This window comes from Triturus cristatus, chromosome 4_1 (genome assembly GCF_964204655.1).
Source record: "Triturus cristatus chromosome 4_1, aTriCri1.1, whole genome shotgun sequence".
In the NCBI taxonomy this organism is placed as follows: Eukaryota; Metazoa; Chordata; class Amphibia; order Caudata; family Salamandridae; genus Triturus; species Triturus cristatus.
In genome coordinates this window covers 954,088,797-954,111,107 of record NC_140585.1, presented here as the reverse complement: position 1 = coordinate 954,111,107, position 22,311 = coordinate 954,088,797, and the positions used below count along the sequence as shown (strand labels likewise).

The 22,311-nt window shown below is 46.1% G+C and overlaps 1 protein-coding gene across 1 annotated transcript in view; it reads left to right on the top strand.

Annotated features, from left to right (window-relative positions):
• The window catches only part of CFAP54 (cilia and flagella associated protein 54), a 2,172,274-nt gene that overhangs the window by 1,524,267 nt on the left and 625,696 nt on the right, over positions 1 to 22,311 (top strand). The window contains exon 52 of the mRNA XM_085653834.1: positions 21,486 to 21,682. Within this exon, the coding sequence (XP_085509960.1) occupies positions 21,486 to 21,682 (197 nt within the window). The remainder of the gene's footprint in view (positions 1 to 21,485; positions 21,683 to 22,311) is intronic.

The window sequence follows — 22,311 nt, the reverse complement described above, 5'->3', positions numbered from 1 at the left end:
GTGAACACTGCATGCCTCTTGGGCCGTTATTCCCACTTTGTGTGGAATACGGTGGCGCACGTGCTGCCTCAATGTCCGGAGGGGGCCCGGACAGTGCTCTCTCAAGCTATTGCTGAAAGGAAGGATGCCGCCAAGTTCACTATCCGTTGTGGCCTTGACGCACCAACTCGCTGGGCAGAGGATTTCCACGACAGTGGCGCTCCGTCAACTGGTTTTTCTGGGGATGTCCAGAACACTCTGATGGACATGCCCTTTAAAGGCATTCGCCTTTTTGGCAACAAAGCAGATAGTGTGTTGGAGCGCTTTAAAGACTCGTGGGCTACGGCCAAGTCCTTGGGCCTTTCCTCCACGCGCCCTCCTCTGCCTTCTGCTTTTCGCTCCTTTCGTGGCCACGGAAGGGGCGCCCGACACGTTTGCTTCAGAGCCACAGGCGTGCGCAGCAATAGTCTCAGCACGGCCCCCCGGACGTGGGACCCGTCGAGCCGGGTCAGGGGGCCAGCGGGCGGGTCAGTCCACCTCCACCCTGGCCACCACTGCCTCCAAAACTTCCTAGTCTGGTTTTTCAGGCCCATCAAACGCCAGTGGGTGGCAGGGTTTGCCATCACCTCCCCCACTGGCTCACCATCACTTGGGACAGGTGGGTTTTACAAATAGTCCAAAGGGGCTACTCCCTCCCCTTCGAGACTACCCCTCCAGCCATGCCACCCCAGAACCACTGCATGTCGGGGATCACTTGGCACTTCTTCAACAGGAAGTCGCGGCCCTCTTGTTCAAGGGGTCATCGAGAGCATTCCTGCACCAGAAGTAGCACGTGGTTGTTACTCCCACTACTTTCAGGTGCCCAAGAAGGACAAGGGCCTGCGTCCTATCATGGACCTCAGGGACGTCAAGATGTTAACTCTGGCTCAGGTCTTCTGACCTCGACCCTGGAGACTGGATGGTAGCATTGAACCTGCAGGACGCATATTTCCACATTCCAGTCCTACCGGCCCACCGGCGTTACCTGCGGTTTACGGTAGGCCACGAGCACTTTCAGTTTACCGTGCTCCCCTTTGACCTTACCAGCGCCCCTCAGGTGTTCACGAAAGTGATGGTGGTGGTCGCAGCTCATCTACATAGATCAGGGTTCCAGTTTTCCCCTATCTCGACGACTGGCAGTTGAAGGCGGGCTCGCCCCGAACAGTCGTCTCCCACCTCCAGACTATGGCCGACCTCCTTTATTTGCTGGGGTTCTCCATCAATGTGCCGAAGTGGCACCTGATTCCCTCTCAGAAGCTCCTCTTCATCGGAGCGGTTCTAGACGCAGCGCAGTTTCGGGTCTATCCTCCCGAACAGTGAGTCCGGGACTTCGGGGCCATGATTCCAATCTTTTAGCCCTTGACCCGGGTTTCGGTCAGAATGACCCTGAGGCTGCTGGGTCTCATGGCCTCCTGTGTCCTGCTGATCAATCATGCCAGGTGGCATATGCGGGCTCTGCAGTGGGACCTGAAGTTCCAGTGGGCGCAGCATCAGGGGAACCTGTCCGACTACGTCCAGATCTCGGAGGGCACTGCACAACAATTGCAGTGGTGGTTCACGAACCAGCATTGGGTCAATGGCAGATCCCTCTCCCTTCGCCAGCCAGAGCACTCAGTGGTGATAGATGTGTCCCTCCTGGGGTGGGGTGGCCACAAGGGAGAGATGGAGATCAGAGGCCTCCGGTCTCTGGCGGAGTCCAGGCTCCATATCAACCTTCTGGAGCTCCGGTTGATCGGACTTGCACTGAAGGCATTCCTTCCCTCTGTCAAGGGGAGAGTAGTGCAGGTGTTCACAGACAACACCACCACAATGTGGTACTGCAACAAACAGGGCGGGGTGGGGTCGTGGACCCTATGTCAGGAGGCTCTGCGCCTCTGGACATGGCTGGAACATCAGGGCATTTTCCTGGTGGTTCAACACCTGGCAGGTTCACAGAACACCAGGGCGGACGAACTCAGCAGCAGGTGCATGATGGATCACGAATGGCGAAGAGTTTGGTATCCCTTGCTACTCAGTATGACCATCGGTACCCCGATTCGTCTGCCTCTTCAGGAGGATCTTCTGTCGCAGCAGCAGGGGACGGTCCTCCACTCGAACCTGTCCAGTCTCCACCTCTTTGCATGGAGATTGAGCGGCGGCAGTTGATTCCTTTCGACTTGCCTCCTGAAGTCTGTGATGTCATTCTGTCAGCCAGGCATCCCTCCACTAAGTTGGTATACGCCTGCAGGTGGAACAAGTTTGTGGCATGGTGCACAGCAAAGGCTGTGGATCCACTTTCTGCCCCTCTTTCTGAAGTCCTACTGTTCCTTCTTTCTTTGGCCCAGCAGGGCTCTGCTCTGGGCACTATCAAGGGCTGCCTTTCTGCTATTTCAGCCTTTCTTAGGCTTCCTGATCAGCCCTCTCTTTTCAAGTCTCCTGTTGTAAATAGATTCCTCAAAGGCATTACTCATCTTTTCCCTCCTATTCTATTCGTAATGCCACAGTGGGACTTGAACCAGGTTCTCACATATTTAATGTGCGCTCCCTTTGAGCCTCTTCACAACTGTCCTATTCGTCTGTTAACTTTGAAGACTGCTTTCCTGGTTGCCATCACTTCTGCCAGGAGTGAGTGAGCTCCAGGCTCTTTCTTGCAAACCTTCTTTTCTGTCTGTCCATCCAGACAAGGTTGTGCTCAGAACACCTCCACCGTCCTTTCTGCCGAAGGTTGTCACTGGCTTTCACATCGAGCAGACCATCACTTTGACCACCTTCTTTCCGCCTCCGCATCCTTCCAGGAAGAGAGGCTCCACCGTCTGGACCCAAAACATGCACTCTCATTTTACCTGAATCGCACACAACAGTTCCGGGTGGACGACCAGCTCTTTGTTCGCTACATAGGTGCCAGGAAAGGTCGGGACGTACACAAGCGGACTATCTCCCGATGGGTCATCTTGTGTATTAAAGCCTGTTATTACGTGGCAAAAAAGGACCCTCCGTCGTGCATCGATTCCACCAGGGCGACGGTGGCCGCTACAGCTTCGTGTCCCCTTACAAGACATCTGTCAGGCAGCTACGTGGGCCTCGTTGCACACTTTTACTAAGCACTATTGCCTGGACAGCCAAGTCGGAGAGACATCTTCTTTGGCCGTTCTGTTCTCTGGGACTTCCTGGTGTGATCTTGGTTCGCAGACCCACCACTACGTGTTTCTTTCAGATGAACAAGTTACTTACCTTCGGTGACGATATAACTGTAAGAAACATTAGTTAGTCATAGATTCCTTACCACCCCACGCATCCTCCCCGTTCTGCGAACTGATTTCTAGGTTTAAGGTCATCCCTTTCAGGGCCCTAGTTTCAATGCACCAGTGGTCAGTATCTTGCATGGCTCTGCGTTCCAGATGCTAAAGTTGTGTACAGAACTGAAGTCAGCGCGCGAGGGCAGTGTCTAAGTAGCTGCCGTGACGTCATCTCAGCGACCACGACGCCGACTGACGCGGAGCCGCACAATGCCACATTCCGACGCGCGGGGTACTGCTGACGAAAACTTTCCGGATACAGTCTGACGCCTGAGGGTAATTCTAAGGTAAGAAATCAATCACTAACTAATGTTTCTTAAAGATATTTTGTTACTTTAAAAGATGATGAATAAAGACTTTTTGGATGAAGAAAGGACTTTCACATTTGTTCATTGAGATGACCATGCCTTACAATTCTGAAATGTGTATTATGGACTGAAAATTTGTGGTGTAGATACAATTGATTTTGAGTTGAGTGCTGAACCACTTTTGTGGATGTTCACGTTTATTGTCTGAACAGTTACTGATGTGTGTTGAGTTGTTTCCTAATTGATTATTAAAAGCACATCTGAGTGAATGAGGAAAATAATACAGAAAAATCTTGGTAGTGTGGAGGTCACAATAACTTGAAAGTATTTGACCCTGTTAGCATAGGGACTTAGGTGGATATGTTAAAACAGTGATATATATTACTACAAACTTCCATTACCTTTCACCCATAATACTGTATACACAACCATCAACTAAATAGAAATGTCAAGTGTTAGTAGTTATTTACATTCTTCTGTCCAACAGGAGACACAATACACTTAAGAAATTGTTTTGCTTAAAATGGGTAAAGTTGACCAGGAATCTACTACACATCTTTAATCTTCTTTAATATAGACTTCCTTGCATGTTTTGCTCTGCCCTTCTCTTATTCTTTGGGATGCTGGGATTATCTGATAGAGACGTCTAGCTGCAGATTCCTTACCTTTGAATTTCCCAGGCTTCAGGCTGAATCCGGAATCTTTTATCCCTTGCGCACGCCATCGGGTGGCTCAATTCGGCTCCGTGTGACGTCGGCAGAGTTGTCAGCCTTGCTTATGACGTTTTGATACCTATATAGGCATCACCCAGGCCTGCGGACGTCAGTTCTTTTCTTTTCGTGCTAGTTAAGCGCCGATCTGGGAAGAGCTCCCCCTCTGTCACTTTTTGACAGGTTTTTTTCTCTACATTTTGTCGACTTCAATACTTTTTTCATCGTGTGTGAGGGATGTCTTCAAGGAAGACAGGATTTAAGCCATGCGGGGCCTGTCCACACACAATGTCGGTCACCGATCCCCACCTCGTCTGCCTATGGTGTCTCGAGCGAGACCATGATCCGAAGTTGTGCTCGGACTATCGGGCCATGGCGCCTAAAACCTAATGGGAGCGGACTTTGAAGCTCCTTGCGGCCACACAGTCGACAACATCAAGCAAGACTCCGTGGAGGTCCAGGTCCCGATCTATCAAGAGGAGTTTGTGGTACCGCTCCCGGAGCCCAAAGCTGTTTTCGTCCCTCTCAAGGTCATTGGGACACTTGGGGAGGAGGCACAAGGAGAAGAAAAAGAACAAGCAGACTTCATCTTCACCTCGACTGTCGTCCATCGACGAATGAGATAAGGAGCACTGACGCTCTAGGTACGGTTCTGCGGAGCGAGGGTGGACTTCGCGCCTCCCTCCTTTTCCGGGAGTCGGAGCGACCCCTGCTGAAATGAAAGACTTTTATGAGGCCATGCGCTGCGTATTTGAGCTGGCAGATGCTTCTAGTGAGCCATCAGCCCTGCCGATTTGGGAGGGGCACCGTCGGATTCGATGCCGTCGGCTCCAGCCACATCACCAGAGACATCAAGGATCCGATCCAGGATCTGGGTCAACGCCGGTTGCCTTCACAACCTCCCCTGGGCATCAGACCCAAAGTCGGTAGTGCCAGCTCATCATCATCCCCAATGACACAGAGCCGGAGCAATGTCGATCGACGCTGATTCCGACATCGATTGAACCCACAGGATCTATGTTGTTGCCTGAATACTTTGTGGATGTGTTAGGCTCGGGAGAGGTTTGGGGGGGGGGGTCTATGGACCCTTTGGAACACCAGGAGGACTCTGTGGAGCAGTTGGACTGGTTCGAGGAACTTGGGGAAGCCAGTGGACTGGATACTTCTCCAGATACTGGCATGCTCTCTTCGCCAACTGTGGCTATGGAGGAGGGGGCATCTTATGCCATGGTGGTTTAGAAGGCAGCGAATGTATTTGGACTGGAGTTGTCCTCCATGGAGGTCAAGACTAATCTCTTGACTGGAATGCTTCAGCCTGGGGCTACCTCCTTAGAACCCTTTTTCCCTTTTACTGAAGCACTAACTGATGTCCTTCTAGGCACATGATCCAAGCCTATCAAAGGGGCTCTTGTGAATAGGACAATTGCACACCACTAAAGTTTGGTGGTGCAGGCCTCTATGTCCCAGGGCGCGTTCCCTACAACCCCTCTGGATAGGAAATCTAAGAGAATGGATCCATTTGGCAAGGAAATGTTTTGTTCCTCCAGCCTGGGATTGCAGTCGGTGAATACCGTGTGCTTATTGGGCCGTTTCTCCCACTCCCTTTGGGAGACGGTTGCTCAAGTGCTGCCACAAATCCCAGAGGAGACCGGGCTTTGCTCTCTCAGGCATTTAACGACAGGAAAGATGCAGCAAATTTCACCATAAGGTGTAGCCTTGACATGCTGGTGCCGCTGGGCAGATCAATTTCCATGAAAGTGGTCTTGAGGCGCCATGCCTGGCTTAGAACAACTGGTTTCTCGGGTGATGTCAAGGCAAATTTGATGAACATGCTCTTTGATGGAACCCGCCTTTTTGAGGAAAAGGCAGATTCGGCCCTAGTGAGGTTCAAAGACTCTTGCGCTACGGCCAGATCTTTAGGCCTCTATTCTACTTATCGTGGCCAGTCTGCCTTTTGCTCCATTCATGGCAATGGAAGGGGTTTCCAGCCACATCAGCCCTATCCTTGCCACTGTCCCGTGCAGGCTTCCCAAGTTGTGCGTGGACATGGACGCGCCTCATTTCGACTTAGGAATAAATGCCAGAAGACGTCAACCACCATGGCCTCAGCAGCTGCAGCCTCCAAGCACTCCTAGTCTGACTCTGCAAGACCACACCACTCAAAGCCATCGGGAGAATCCATCATCATCTCTCCCACTGGAGGTTCATAACATCGGACATGTGGGTCTTGCAGATCATTCAGGAGGGCTATTCTCTTCCTTTCCTTTCTTTCCCTCCTCCCATTCTGCCAAATCAGGAACGGCTGATGAAGGATCATTTAAAATTGCTCCAGGAGGAAGTTACAGTTCTCTTGGCAAAGGGAGCTATAGAAGGGGTCCCGTTTCAGATGTAGGCAGTGGCTGTTATTCGTCCTACTTTCTGATTCGGAAGCAGAACAAAGGGTTGCAGCCCATTTTAGATCTTGGGACCGTCAATCTCTTCCTCAAGAAGAAGAAGTTCAAGATGCTCACTCTAGCTCAGGTCTTGTCTGCCCTATACCAAGAAGACTGGATGGTAGCGTTGGACCTGCAGGATGCATATTTTTACATCCCCATCTTGCCGAGCTACAGTGTTACATGCAGACCAAGGTAGGCCGTGAGCACTTTTAGTTTACTGTGCTCCCCTTTGGCCTTACCAGTGCCCCTCGGGTGTTTACCAAGGAGAAGATGGTGGTTGTAGCTCATCTGCGCAGGTTAGGGGTGTCAGTCTTTCCCTACCTCAGCGCCAGGCTGTTGAAGGCGCCCTCGCCCCAGTCTGTCTCCCACTTTCAGACTACGGTGAACCTCCTGCATTCGCTGGGGTTCTCTATAAACATGCCGAAGTCACACCTGACTCCTTCTCATACGTTCCCTTTCATCTGAGCTGTTCTGGACACAGTGCAGTTTCGGGCCTATCCTCCCGAGCAGCGAGTCCGGGATATTCATGTTATGATTCTGATGTTTCAGCCTCTATCCTGGATTTTGGTGAGGCTGTTGGGCCTCATGGCCTCCTGCATCCTGTTGGTAAATCATTCCAGGTGGCATTTCGGGCTCTGCAGTGGGACTTGATGTTCCAGTGGGCACAGCATCAGTGAAATCTCACCGATGTGGTTCAAATCTCGGAAGGAACTGCGAAAGATCTGAAATGGTCGTTGACAAACCGCGATTGGGCCAACGGCAGACCCCTCTCCCTTCCCCATCCAGATCTCACAGTCATGATTGATGCCTCACTTCTGGGATGGAGTGGCCATCAGGAGAGGTGGAGATCAGGGGATACTGGTCTCCGGCAGAGTTGTGGCTCGACATCAATATGTTGGAGCTTCAAGCAATTCGTTTGGTATTGAAAACATTTCTTCCCTTTGTCAAGGGGAAGTTAGTGTAGGTGTTCACGAACAACACCACCACCACATGGTACTGCAACAAGCAGGGCGGGGTGGGGTCGTGGACCCTTTGTCGAGAGGCCCTGCTTCTCTGGACATGGCTGGAACAGCAGGGCATAACCCTGGTGGTTCAACACCTGGCAGATTTTCTGAACGCCAAGCCAGCTAAACTCAGCAGTCGATGCCTAGTGGATCACAAATGGCGTCTCCAGTCGGAGGTGGTGCAAGGTCTCTCATCAGTGGGGAGAACCTTGGTTAAATTTGTTTGCCTCCGCAGAGAATGCGAAGTGTTGGCGATACTGTGCGCTGAAGTGTTCTCCACCTGAACCTGTAAACTAAACTCTACGCCTCCATGCGTGAGGATTGAGCAGCGGCAGTTGATGGCTTTTGACCTTCCTACCTGGGTATGTGACGTTATTTTGGCAACCAGGCGGCCCTCCACTAAGATGGTATACGCCTGCCGATGGCAGAAATTACTATTAAGCTGTACAGAACGGTTTATTGACACTCTTTCTGCTTCTCTTTCCACTGTTCTTTTATTCCTTCTAACCCTTACCCAACAGGACTCTGCTTTAGGAACCCTCAAGGGCTTTCTTTCTGCTCTGTCTGTTTTTTTTGCAGCTGCCAGACCAGCCCTCTCTCTTTAAGTCTCCAGAACGATGAATTTAACCCAGATCTCTTGACTGGGGGTGAATGTATGATTTATTCAGCATTCCGTCCATCATTTGTTTGCGTAGCACTTTTTACCCTAAGTGGGATGGGTATGCCCAGACCTGGGTCCCTTGCTCACTGTGCCACTGTATTCAAGCTAGCCTGGCTGATGAAGGGTAATACCCAGAAACCGGTCCCAGGATGCTTGTTTCCGGTCCAATGAGGACCTGGATTGGCAGTTTGGTCTGCACTGTTCCCATGAGGCACTGGGTCAAGACTAATTTGCATATGGCTGGGTCTAAACTGGGGTGGCATAGTGAGCAGAAGAACGATGGATTTAACCCAGATCTCTTGACTGGGGGTGAATGTATGATTTATTCAGCATTCTGTCCATCATTTGTTTGCGTAGCACTTTTCATCCTAGGTGGGATGAGTATGCCCAGACGTGGGTCCCTTACTCACTGTGCCACTGGATCCAAGCTAACCTGGCTGATGAAGGGTAATACCTAGAAACCGGTCCCAGGATGTTTGTTTCCGGTCCAGTGAGGACTGGCTTGGCAGTTTGGTCTGGACTGTTCCCATGAAGCACAGGGTCAAGACTGATTTGCATATGGCTGGGTCTAAACTGGGGTGGCATGGTGAGCAAAAGAATGATGGATTTAACCCAGATCTCTTGACTGGGGGTGAATGTATAATTTATTCAGCATTCTGTCCATCATTTGTTTGCATAGCACTTTTCACCCTAAGTGGGATGGGTATGCCCAGACGTGGGTCCCTTACTCACTGTGCCACTGGATCCAAGCTAACCTGGCTGATGAAGGGTAATACCCAGAAACCGGTCCCAAAATGCTTGTTTCCGGTCCAGTGAGGATCTGGCTTGGCAGTTTGGTCTGGACTGTTCCCATGAGGCACAGGGTCAAGACTGATTTGCATATGGCTGGGTCTAAACTGGGGGCGGCATGGTGAGCAAAAGAACAATGGATTTAACCCAGATCTCTTGACTGGGGGTGAATGTATGATTTATTCAGCATTCCGTCCATCATTTGTTTGCGTAGCACTTTTCACCCTAAGTGGGATGGGTATGCCCAGACGGGGGTCCCTTGCTCACTGTGCCACTGGATTCAAGCTAGCCTGGCTGATGAAGGGTAATACCCTGAAACCGGTCCCAGGATGCTTGTTTCCGGTCCAGTGAGGACTGGCTTGGCAGTTTGGTCTGGACTGTTCCCATGAGGCACAGGGCAAAGACTGATTTGCATATGGCTGGGTCTTAACTGGGGTGGCATGGTGAGCAAAAGAACGATGGATTTAACCCAGATCTCTTGACTGGGGGGGAATGTATGATTTATTCAACATTCTGTCCATCATTTGTTTGCGTAGCAACTTTCTGAAAGTGGCATTTTTAAAATCGTGATAAAAACCTGACTTTACAATTAAATTGGGATCTTCACCACAATTCCAAAGGCACCAAACAGGACATAGAATTTCTCACTACCAAAACATGTAAAACTTAAAAGTACATGTTCAACCTTTAATTTTACAGCACCCTTCCTTATGGGCCACTTAGGGCCTACCTTAGGGGTGACTTATCTGTAATAAAAGGGGAGGTTAAGGCTAGGCAAGGGGGTTATTTTGCCAAGTCGACATGGCAGTTTAAAAGTACATTCCGGCTGCAGGACTGGAACATATTTTAAGGTGCTACCTAAGTGGGTGGCACAATAACTGTTGTAGGCCTACTGGTAGCGTTTAATTTACAGGCCCAGTGTATATGATATACCACTCTGCAAGGGACTTATAAGTAAATTAAATATGCCATTTGAGTATAAGACAATGTAAGCTAATGTAAGCATGTTTGAGGGGAGTGAGGACAAGTACTTTAGAACAGGTTAGCAGTAGTAAAGTGCACAGAGTAATGAGCATCTTATAGCTCTATTAAACATAGCCCATTTCCTGATGAAGTTGAGGTTAGATTTGATTAAGAGCCTACATTCTGAACTTTTCTTTACAAATTCATTTGTTTGCTTTTCTCAGGTCTAAAATGGGTCTGTATTTGTTCTTCGTTCGTTTCATCTTCACCAGAAAGTAACAGGAATAAATTCCCATTCCTTTGAAAGAAGTGCAAACTTTCTCACTAAATGCTTCTGTAAGAGGTTGGAGATTTCTTGCTTTAGTTCTTCCGGATGATAAAGGGACAACTTCTTTGGTGGTGGAGGATACTTGATCGGAGACAGTAGCTACGTTCTACAATATACAGAACCCATTTGTCTGGGTTCTTTTTCTAGGCTTTTCCAGATAAGATGTTCTGCTTCCCACTGCCAGAATATGTAACAGAGCAGGGGGAAGAAAACACTAATTCCTTGCCACTGGCACATGGTTCAGTGGCTTTGGCCCGTGGCTGCTGCCTTCCTTTGCCTCTTGACTGACATAGGTGCTGCTGATGTCTCTGTGGCATACAGATCCTTTGCGGGTCAGTTTTTGCCATTTTTCTGCTAACTTCTGGGCATTTCCCTAAAAAAGATGGCATTTTGGGGGAAATGTATATATATACCCTGTCAGGAAAACATCGAAATATATTCTTCACACTAGAGGACGGCGAGTGAATTCTGCCTGTTGGAAAGAAACAGGTGAAAAGTTTTGAGTGAAAAAGCCTTAAAAAGGAAGAGCTGTTTTGCAGGACCCTGTTAGCAGGAGGCAGAAAAAAGAACTGAGTGAGCTGCCACCTACAAGGCATGATGGGACACTGGAGGTCATGGTGCCCTTAAAGGTGCAGTGCTCTGTTGTCATTGTTTCAGTGCTGCAGCGTTCTATTCTCATTGTTTCAATGCTACAGCCGATCCACTTACGTTGCCCTTTGAAAGAAGTAAAAGGTGTTTCTGAAGGACGTTTTCACAAGGTCATTTTTAATTATTTGTAGTGACTTCTTTTAAAGGCGTATTCCTTTGTTCTTTCATTTTTTAAATCCAATGAGTATGATTGGCAATATAGCCTGCGTTTAAATCTACACATTTTAAACTTTTGTCACATGTACCTCCTGGCCTTTTACCAAAGTAAGGTGAAGATACTATAAAAAAATGTGACTTTGAAAGAACTGCTCTGGTGTCACTGCATGTGGGCACGACTGTTCAGTGCTTAAGATTTCAATGGAGATTCCTCTGAGTGAGAACTAGGATCACCAGTAAGAAGCCATTCCTTATTTACTAGTTAATTGTATACAAGCCTTTCCCACTTTATTCTTTATGAAAGTGGGAGAGTGCACAAAAGGGCAAGCCAACATGGCCTTGCTTTATGGGCCTGTATAGAATTTCTACCCCTAAATGTGTGTAGCTTCGGGGGTGCTCTGTGATACAATCTCATGGGGTTTTCTGTTTTGTTGTTCTTCCTCATAACCTTGAAACGTCTAAGCCACCTCCTTGTTTACCTTTGGAGTTTTTTTCTCCAAAGTCTGATCTTCATCTCTAGATTTAGTGAAAGGTGTACACATATTCTTAAGCAGTGGAAGGTTTATTCATTGTGGTCCTACAAAGGCAAAAAATGAAAAATAGTCAGATTGACATATTTTGCATTATTGGTTCAATTAAACATTCCAGGCAGTGAGCTAACACAGTCTGATCCTTCTGTTCTTTGTTTTTCTGCAAGAAAAGGAAGAATGGAAAACCATTGTGTTGAACTTATACATGTTGAAGACTACCGCTTCTCATCCTACTCAATGACAACCTTGTTGTCGAATAAACCCACCTCCCAAATGACATAATCTTCCACATTCTCATCAGTGGTGGTTTATATGCTCCTTTCGTGAGCTATAAAGGGGTAATCCAAGCCCGACCACGATCTCCATAAAATAAAGCAAATATCTTTGGTAAGAAAATAACACCAACACTTCGGATGAAGATTTTAGTGAAACCTCTGTCAAGTTGAAAAGGTGATGAAAGAGTGAATTTGAAGGATGGAGTTTTCCATCCATATGTAGTGTAGAAGGAAATAAACTAGAGACAGCTGAATAAACACATGAACTCATGACCTGAATATTTATTTGCTACCTGAAGAGAGACTGATGTGAAAGGAGGGATTTCACTTTGATTTTAAGGATCACCTTCTTTGTGGTGACTACCTATGTCATAAACCTTGTGCTTTCAAATTCTCTTCTTATGCACCTCCTCCTCCCTTGGTTTAGGTGCCATTGGATTACTTTAACTGTTGTATATAAGACCCGTTAGGAAAGGGGGAGGTCTTGCCGTCATCTACCACAATAGTTTAACTCCCACTTTCGAGGAAGCCTCTAATGGCTCATGTGAGGCTCCATCCATCATTGTTCGGTTCGGCCCCCATGACTCCTTGAGAGCAATGCTCCTATATCGACCCCCCAGCCCTAAAGGTGGCTTCCTTGATGCACTTGGCCCTTTTTTAGAAGTAGGTTGCTGTACCAAATCTTTCACCATTCTTGGGGATTTTAATTTTCACCTACAAGATGCCTCTGATTCTGACACCGTTAGGGTGCTCAAAATTATGGGGGGGGGGGGGTAACCTTTCGCAGCTTGTTGTTGGCCCCACCCACTTGAAGGGTCATACCTTAGATGGAATTTTCACTAATTCTTCCACTCTGTCCATTTTAGACATTCTACCGATTCCCTGGTCTGATCATGCGGCCATTATCTTTGGAATTTTCTCTTCCACCACCTCTGTGTCTAACCCTAAACCCAAAGGTAAAATAGCCATTCGTTCATGGAAACATATAAACCCAGTTAATTTTGAATCCACCTTGATTGACTCAGCCCCTCCTCTTTCCTCTAACACTGAAGAAGCCACAATGAGGACTGGATCAGGGCGGCCTGCCACAAACTGGCCCCGGTCAAATGGTGTTCCCCCAGACGTCTAATTCCATCTGCCCCTTGGTTCTCACAAAAACTTCAAGAACTCAAATCTGAGTGTAAGAAATTGGAGCGCAAATGGAGAAAGGACTACAACTTAAATGATAGAGGACTTTATAAAACTAGCCTCTTAGCCTATAAGAAAACTCTGGAGGAAGAAAAAAAGGCTTATTTTTCAGCCAAAATTGCTAATGCCAAAACTTCTGCTAAGGAACTGTTCAATACAGTAACTCTGCTTTCGACCCCCTCCAAGCCCATTGGGCTTGGTGACATCGAATTTTGCAACACGCTTGCCACTTTCTTCTTAAATAAAGTGGATACCATCTTCTCCGCTTTTATTAACCAAACAAGTACGGCGAGTGTTAGAAATCCTGTGACTATTTTAACACCACCTGCTCCCATTTTCAATTCTTTCTCCCCTCTGACCATTCCGGAGGTCTGCACCCTGCTAATGGGTTGTAGATCCGGGTCTCCCAAGGACCCCTGTCCGGCCTCAATACTGAAGACGGCTCCCGCAACCATTTCTTACTCCTTGACCCCTATACTTAACCAGATTTTGAGCTCTGGGCACTATCCGCTGTCCTGGAAAACTGCCTCCATACTCCCTCTCCTAAAAAAACCCACTTAGACCCAGCTGACCCCAACAACTATCGGCCCATCTCACGCCTTCCCTTGCCGGCCAAGATCCTGGAGAAGGCCATGAACATGCAGTTAAGCCGGTTTCTGGATACCAATGACTTGCTGGATTACTCTCAGTATGGTTTTCGGGCAGGGCATAGCATGGAGTCCGCCCTGATAAAAGCCACGGAAGAAATACGTGAAGCGGTCCACCTGGGCGGATTAGCCATTTTGATTATGCTAGATCTGTCTGCGGCGTTCGACACGGTTCATCACGACCTATTATTGAACCGTCTGTCGAAGGTCGGGGTCCAAGGAGTTGCTTGGGACCTACTAAAATCTTTTTTGACTGACAGAACTCAAATGGTGGACCTGAACGGGAATCATCTAAACCTTTTCTCCTTCCATGTGGAGTCCCTCAGGGCTCCTCCCTTAGCCCGACTCTTTTTAATATTTATGTAACACCGCTGGCTGCCCTTATCCGGTCTTTTGGCCTGCTTATTACCTCTTATGCGGATGACACCCAAATTGTGTTATCCGTACAGAAGGGGAAGAAACAGGGACTTGCCTCCAGCTGTCAAAATTGTATGGTCGCCATGTCTAGTTGGATGACAGCCAATTGCCTAAAATTGAACTCGGGCAAAACCGAGGTGATAAGCTTTGGTAACAACCCCAATCTCTGGTCCCCAGCCTGGTGGCCGAGTGAGATGGGGCCTCCACCTGCTCCCTCTCGATCTGTAAAAAATTTGGGTGTGATGGTGGATAACACCCTCTCTTTCGGGGAACAGGTTAGTAAAGTGGTTTCCACTTGCGTTTTTATCCTTAAGACTCTGAAAAAAATTAAACCCCTTCTGGAGGAAGATAGTTTTAGAACGGTAGTCTCTACTCTAATTTTATCCTGTCTTGACTACTGCAACACTCTTTATTTGTCAATAAACAATAAACATCTTAATAGACTTCAGATGGCTCAAAATGCGGCTACAAGACTGCTTACTGGCACGCCAAGAGCGGTATCAATTAAGAAAGGGATGACCCATCTTCATTGGCTCCCAATCAAAAAAAGAGCCTAATTTAAGGCCCTTTGCATGGTTTTCAGAGCCCTTCAGGGAACAGGTCCCATGGATTTGAGAGAACGGATCCACTGGTACACCCCCAGGAGAGCCTTGCGGTCATCGGAAGCCAAATTGGCAGCAGTTGCAAGGGCAAAAAAGGCCAGCTGGGGTGGCAAGAGCCTGGTGGTCAGAGCTACCTCCGCCTGGAATAAACTTCCATATTACCTAAGGTCTGCCACGGAACTCACTACTTTCAGACGAAATTTGAAGACTTGGTTGTTCCCAGATTAATTTTTCGGTCTCCTTCGGGAGGGTGGACTTTTCCTCCAGGGAAACAGTGTGCAGCGCCAGGACACCCTCGGGTAACAGAGCGCTTTATAAACTTGCATAACATAACATATATGAGTTTTATTCTGTGTTGCCCCACCTGTTCCTGCTACTGTAAATCATTCTGCAGCCTTGGAAGTCTCAACCATCTACTGTCACTCAAAGGACTGCAATAATGGTACAGCCCCGAGCATCCTTTAGATCGATTTTAGTCCAGGTCCCATGCTCTTCGTGCGACTTGTCCATTATCAGTGGATGAGGAGGAAGAAGAAGAAGAAGTTGGGAAGTTGGCGAAATTGAGCTCAAGGAGGTATCTTCCCCCACAAGTTACAAACTGACCCATTGAGCCTAATAAGTGTGATGACAATGTGGCACTAGATGAAGGTCCTTCATATCCTGCTCCAAGAGATTCTTCTTATTGTGATATTTGGAAATGCCATTGCGTTATGGAATAAGCATCAACAGAACTTTTACTTGTCAATATCTGCAACTGAGGAGTCAGTGACTTATAGAGTATGAAGACCCCCACAATGCCCTTAGTAAATATTGCATAACTGGAAAAGAAATACTGAGTACCTGACCATTGTCTAAGCTGTTTGATTAAAAACAACTTTAAAAACAAATCAAGGAGCATTGTAGTGGTTAATTGTAGAACCGGGAATCCAGCTCACTATATATGTCCTCATAGACAAAGAGGAAATAAAATGGATGCCATAGGCAAATATATAGACACTTTTGATGCTACTTTAAGGGTGGGAAATGCAACAGCTAACTGCCTTGCCAAGTACAATATCCAACTGTGGTACAACACTGTCCCTTTGGAGAAACTTGAAGAAGATCAAAAAGATCAGGCCATAATGATATGGGAGCAAGTATGGATGGAAATCTTATATGCCGCCATGGCTTTGACCTTGACTAACTTCTGTCAACTGGGAAATGGTGCAAAACTGAGGTGATATGATTGTTTCTGCTTCACTCCTTTCAGACCAGAATACTTGATATGTCTTTATTTGCCTTTATTTGGCAAGCTGCTCTAACATTCTGATTACTTACTGGAAGAAGATGTCTCAAAGGACAACTAAAATGACATGTATAATTGTGTCTTACCCGTGGCTGGGTGTGTGTGCTCAACCAAGACTAAGGAGAAGCACCACCCATGTGGGGGAATAGATATATAACAACAGAATATGGTTAACGACTCAACTACGACATAAGGGACAAATGCCAGCATAGAATGTTACTTTTAGTGTTCAAGAGACTGAAGAGAGGCATTTAGAAAATGTCAAAGATCAACAGACTATTTTACACACTTTTTCATTGCAGTTACAGCCTCAGAGTTGCCCCACATCACTAGAACCACAGGTTCGGCTCTTTGTTCCAAAAGTCTTTCCTTCGGTTCATTCTGGTTTCACTAGTGTTATCAGAGCCTTTTTAGGCTTAGGTTTCTTGTGCCACTTCCTTAGAGTCTTCCCTCAGATCTTATTGTGCAGAAACACTGTTCACAATTTATATCCATTGTAATAGCGCTCTTCAGTGCCAAATATCTATTCTTGGAGCAACAATCTAGTGACCTCAGATGTATGCTAGGGCCCAAGTGTCCGATGAGTGTTCCCTCAGACCCATATCATACCAAAGCTGGTCTGCAGCTGGGCTGCTGATTTCTGGTTCTTCATCTGAAAACCACAGTAGACTAGCTGGAAGTGTTTTGGCCATGGCCCTTTTGTATGGCCACCCACAAGATGGCAGCTAGGTCCTGCAAGACTGCTAAAATACTGTAGAGTCTCGCCAGACATTTGGACTGCAACCAGGGATTATGACATGTGATCTGGGACCAGGAATTGGGACCAAGGAATGCAGATCTAAGGGACTGAGAGGGAGCCTGAGCCGGGAAGTGGATGTCTGAGTTGTGAACACCCTGCTGAAGTCTCACAGCTACCTAATACTGGTAATGTGCTAGGTAGAGTGGCTAAAGTCACAGTGACAAAATGGGCAAGACACTGCCCAAAGAATAGCCAACTCTGGTGATATTGATTATGGGGATGGAGGTAGAGCCTACCAGCAAAGAAATCGCCAACTATGCCCTCCAAGCGGGAGCAGCAGCATCACCAGTAAACCCTGATAGAAATGATACTGTGTACGTTATTGAAAATAAAATTGAGCTAGTATCAAGATTAGACAGAGGATTGCATTCCATGTTCTTCTAAGAGTGGAAGAAAACATGCAGTTTGCATTCTGCACTGGTTTTGTGAAAATTAAGCAAATTCCTAAACATTTAAATATTCTTGATGTTTACCATTTAGGACATCATAGCATTGTTGTACCAAAATGACTTTCCTTAGATGTACTCCTGCTTGCATATCCTAAAACCTGCAAACACACCATCCATAGCTACACTTTATGATTGACAATAAAAACTGTAATTTCAAAGTTGTGCTCTCAAATCAGTGGTCAATATATTCAAGAAATGCATGACCCCAGTAATAGCGCATATTGAATGCTTATGGATCAACATGTATCCATTCCTGGATGAGGGCTGCTGAAAGCACCATCACATCTTGAGTCAAAGCTGCTTTCAACAGGCAATGCAATACCTGGGACTACGTCTCAATAGAAAAACATCTGCCCTTGTGCAAGTAAGAGAATGATTTTCTATACTAAACAACAATCAGAAAATGAGATGACATTCCACGAATCAGTCTGTCGGCTTTCATACCCTCGTGTATCCTTATGATTTCACGGTAAAACCTGTGCATTTGGATAATACAAGAAAAACTAGAAGCACCACTGCGCACAATTTCTGTTAAAAAAGTGTTTGAGTCGCTCACCTTGTATGACAAGCACTCCAGTGGTGGCAAAGCAGCAAAAATCCATCCAAGGGACAAGTTTTACATCGAGGCCCTCAGCTTTTCCCGATCATATATTACTCTGAAATGGTGATGAGCATGCAATCCAGAGTTATCTGTGAGTGGCTACTAGTCTCAAGAATAAAGTCTGTTGCCAGTAAAGATTCTGGAACTCAAGCCCGTAAGATTAACTCTAAAATGCTTTGTGTTACAAAGTTAAGGGGCGCTTGTAAGACTACTTAGAAACAACATGAACTCCCTGTTCTATATCCACAAGTATGGTGGAAAAGACTCTCTTTTCTCTGAGTTTATAGCACTGGGCAAATTGATTCATTCTTAGAAATATTTGAGAAGATTACTGAAGCAAAAACAAGACAATGTGCCCCAAGTGGGAAATGAACAGGAAGTTACTAGTCTTGCGTTTTGCCACTCCCTACAAAGAGAAATGGCACCTATCCATTAGTAGCTCCGGCATGGATCATGCAACATTGGTTCACAGACCTGCAGAACATATCTGAGTGCACACTCTAACAATTCAAGCCAGACACTCATTCTCTCCAGCTAGGGACAATCCTTATCAATTACATACATTGTGTCTGGCTACTATAAACCACACTCACTGCCCAGAGAATCTGTTTCACATGTTCATGCTTGAATTTTAAATACTCTTGCATTTAGAGCACATTTAATGGTCATCTCTCGTTACCTGACTTGACTTAACAAACATTCAATTTTCTCCCCAGAGTTATTATAGAATACATAAACGGACTAATAATGTTTTTTTTCACTATGAACCAAATCATATTTCTTCCTTGGAGTTGATGAGAACTCGTTGCAAGTCCATATTAATATCCACACTAGAATTCTTTCTTTGGACACTGCACGCATGTTGGCAATTATGTCAGCAGGTCGTATGTAACCAATTCCAGGTATGAGGTACTGAGAAACCTATTCAAACATGGTGAAGCTCATAAACCTTCATGAAGCATTACTGCTTGGATGTGCAGGCGTGATCAGAGACGATGTTTGGAAATAAGGTGCGGAGAATCTATTCAAACATGGGGAACCTCACAAACCTTCATGAAGCATTACTGCTGGATGTGCCGGCGTGTTAAGAGATGGTGTTTGGAAATGAGGTGCTGAGAATCTATTCAAACACGTTGAACCTCACAAACCTTCATGAAGCATTACTGCTTGGATGTGCAGGCGTGATCAGAGATGGTGTTTGGGCTTGAGCCCCCCTCCTTCAAAAGGGAAAAATTGATGGCTCAATCGTTCTCAGGTAATGCGGTGAGAATCTGGAACTCGCTTCCTCCTTTGCTCCGTGCCACTACTTCCATCCGGATCTTCAAAGCGGACCTCAAATCTCTTCTTTTCCAAAGACACTTTCAGAACTAATTCCTTCATTCTCAGACCCCGCCAGGAAGTTCGTTAGTCATTGTAAATTTGTTATATTTATTTATTTTTTGTACATTCCTTGCTTGCTGTGGTTGATATTGTGTTCATCTTGCCTGCTGTGTTTGATTCTGTGTCCTGCTATTTTTGTATGTTCTATTTTGTAACATTTCTCTCATGTAACGTAACTGGTTCTATTGTACAGCGCTCTGACACCTTAGGGTAAAGTCCGCGCTTTATAATAATGCATAAATAAATAAATAAATAAATACTGCTTGGATGTGCAGGTGCTATCAGAGACGGTGTTTGGAAATGAGGTGCTAAGAATCTATTCAAACATGGTGAAACTCAACCAAACTATAACTGTTTGTAACATTAATGCCTCTCTAGTTGTAATCCAAGCACATAAATCAATGGAGATCCGGTGCTGGAGAAGAAAAGGTTACCTGTAAGTACAGTATTCAGCACTGGGAGCTTTGATAGATTCACATGTGACTTAACTGCCTCTGCCACTAACTGCACAATTATTCCTTACACGCTCTGCTATGAAGCTCTGAGATAGTGAAGCCTTTAGGAAGGCATGGGTTTCAGGCCTCTCCAGGTCAGTGGTTCTTGTTTGTGCCATATAATTGGACGGTATAGGCTTCACAAGCAGTTGCGGCTGGCAGGGAATAGGGGGGGCGGGGGAGGGGGGAACAAATAAGAAATAGAAACACTTACCTCCATCCTCACAGCTGCCAGCCGCCGTCTCTTGACCTGAAACCAGGAAGCAGCAGGGAGCACTCGGGCACCCAGGCTTCCCTAAGCCAATCACAACGCTGCAATGCAGCGTTGTGATTGGTCTGAGCACAGTGGTTCGGCACTCAGGCGGGGACAGGGAGCCTGGACATGTTCCCCACCAGGCTGTGTAATGCAGCCTGGTGGGGAACATGCTAAGTGCGCATGACTGTTAGGCCAGTCCCAGACGACCGGCCAAGTCATGTGTGCACTTAGTGTGCACAAACCACTCCCCCCTCTGTGCCACGAGCCCTGAACCTACGAAAAGTAAAATTATAATACCTTCATTATTATTGTTTTATTTTTCCTGCTCTGAGATCAGTGTGGCGACACTCTTCTGCCTTAGCTGGGGAGCCGCCCCTGTTCCCAAGCTATAATGTTGAATGAATTTTTATTATACATGCTGTTTTATCCCTGCTGGTGCGTATGACAACGATAAATGCTTCAAGCATGTGAATCAAACATTTTAACACTGGACAACTATAGTTAGAGCTAAGTAATTTTTTTTTTATTTCAAGCTCTGTCCTGGCAGCAGTGGTCACAAGGAGGCAAGATTTCACGCCAACGTATGAAAGATTGTTTTCCACATTTTGTTCTGTCAGATAAACATCAACCATCCTGTGTACATGCTGCTCTAGGACACATTTAAGATTCCAAGATTCAGCTGTATGATGTATTGGTTTTGGATTAGTATACTATGCTAAGCTGTACTGTTCTACTTCTGTCTGCTATATTGCTGTTTGCTCGCACTATGCTAACAAATGCTTCTATTCTTGTGACTCTTAATCCTCCTTGAGCACTGTACTGGCTACTGTTTTTATGATAAAACAGGCAGATAGGAGTCATGACATGAAGGACATCCTGTGGGTCATAATGGGGGGCCTATAATATTGCATGGTCACAACAGCACTACACCTTTGTTGTTCATTTTTCTGGATCCCTCTTTTGATGAGTGCATAAATCCAACATAATGGTACACAACTTTTATATCAGTCTTAGGTGCAGACAATTAGTTACTTTCAAATAAAAGGTATTATCCTCTGTCACTCTCCCATTATTTTGAATCATAAAGGTCACAATATATTTAAATATAAATATTATTTATTGAAAATGACATAGCATATTAGTTTTTTTATTATTTCATTTTACAACAATAGTAAAACTGTAATTCCGACGGTATAGTCCATTTTTTATTCCTATTCTTTTGGAAGAATGTATGATGAAAGCATGTGATGAGGTTTTTGTTCCACAGGGAATCTTACTGACTGAAGCTGAAATACGTCTCACCCGCATCCTAGAGGAAATAAAAAATGAAAATATCATGGAGGAAACTCAGAAAGAAAATATCAGTGCACCTACAGAATTCTCAGCTCCAGACTTGGAAGTTGTTGTTGATGCTCAACTTATGCTGGCCGCAATTGCTCAGCAAAGACATCAGACTGCTTTGAGGTAAGCATTGTGTATTACTGAATAATATTGTCCATGAAAAATATTTAAAACCCCATTTTCTGGTAAATATATGAGAAAGGTTAAAAAAGGGAAATGTGATTGATGACTGGTGGCACTATCACTCTTTCGACCGTTTTTAGGTTTCGCCTGCACATCACTTGCGCTGTGCTTGTGAAATCTATTGTATTCAATATAACTCTTAAAAGGGACTTACATCCCACCCCCTTGCTTTCCTTGCTTGTCACTGGTTCCTTTGTTTTCCACTTATTTTTTCTCAGTTTCTATTGGCTGTAGCATACTATTTCCTGTTGATTCTCGTGTTTTCTTTGTGTGCTTCTCATCAGTTTTCCAGCAACCAAGTACTGTTTCCACCCGCTAAAGTGAAACTATTTGTTTAAGGTTTTGCATGCACATTGCTTGAGTTGGGTTCTTCTCCCTCCCGCTGCTTCCTCTGTCTTCAGCTTTCTCTGTTGACCCCCTTTCCCACGTGGTTGGTTGCGTGTTATCTTTCGATGCTCAAATCACCGTTAAAGATTTGATTTAGGCATCACCTCACTATGTTACGCCTTGGGGTAATAAACATTATTTCACTGCACAGTGACCCTTTTTGCAGCAGAGCGCAATGGAAC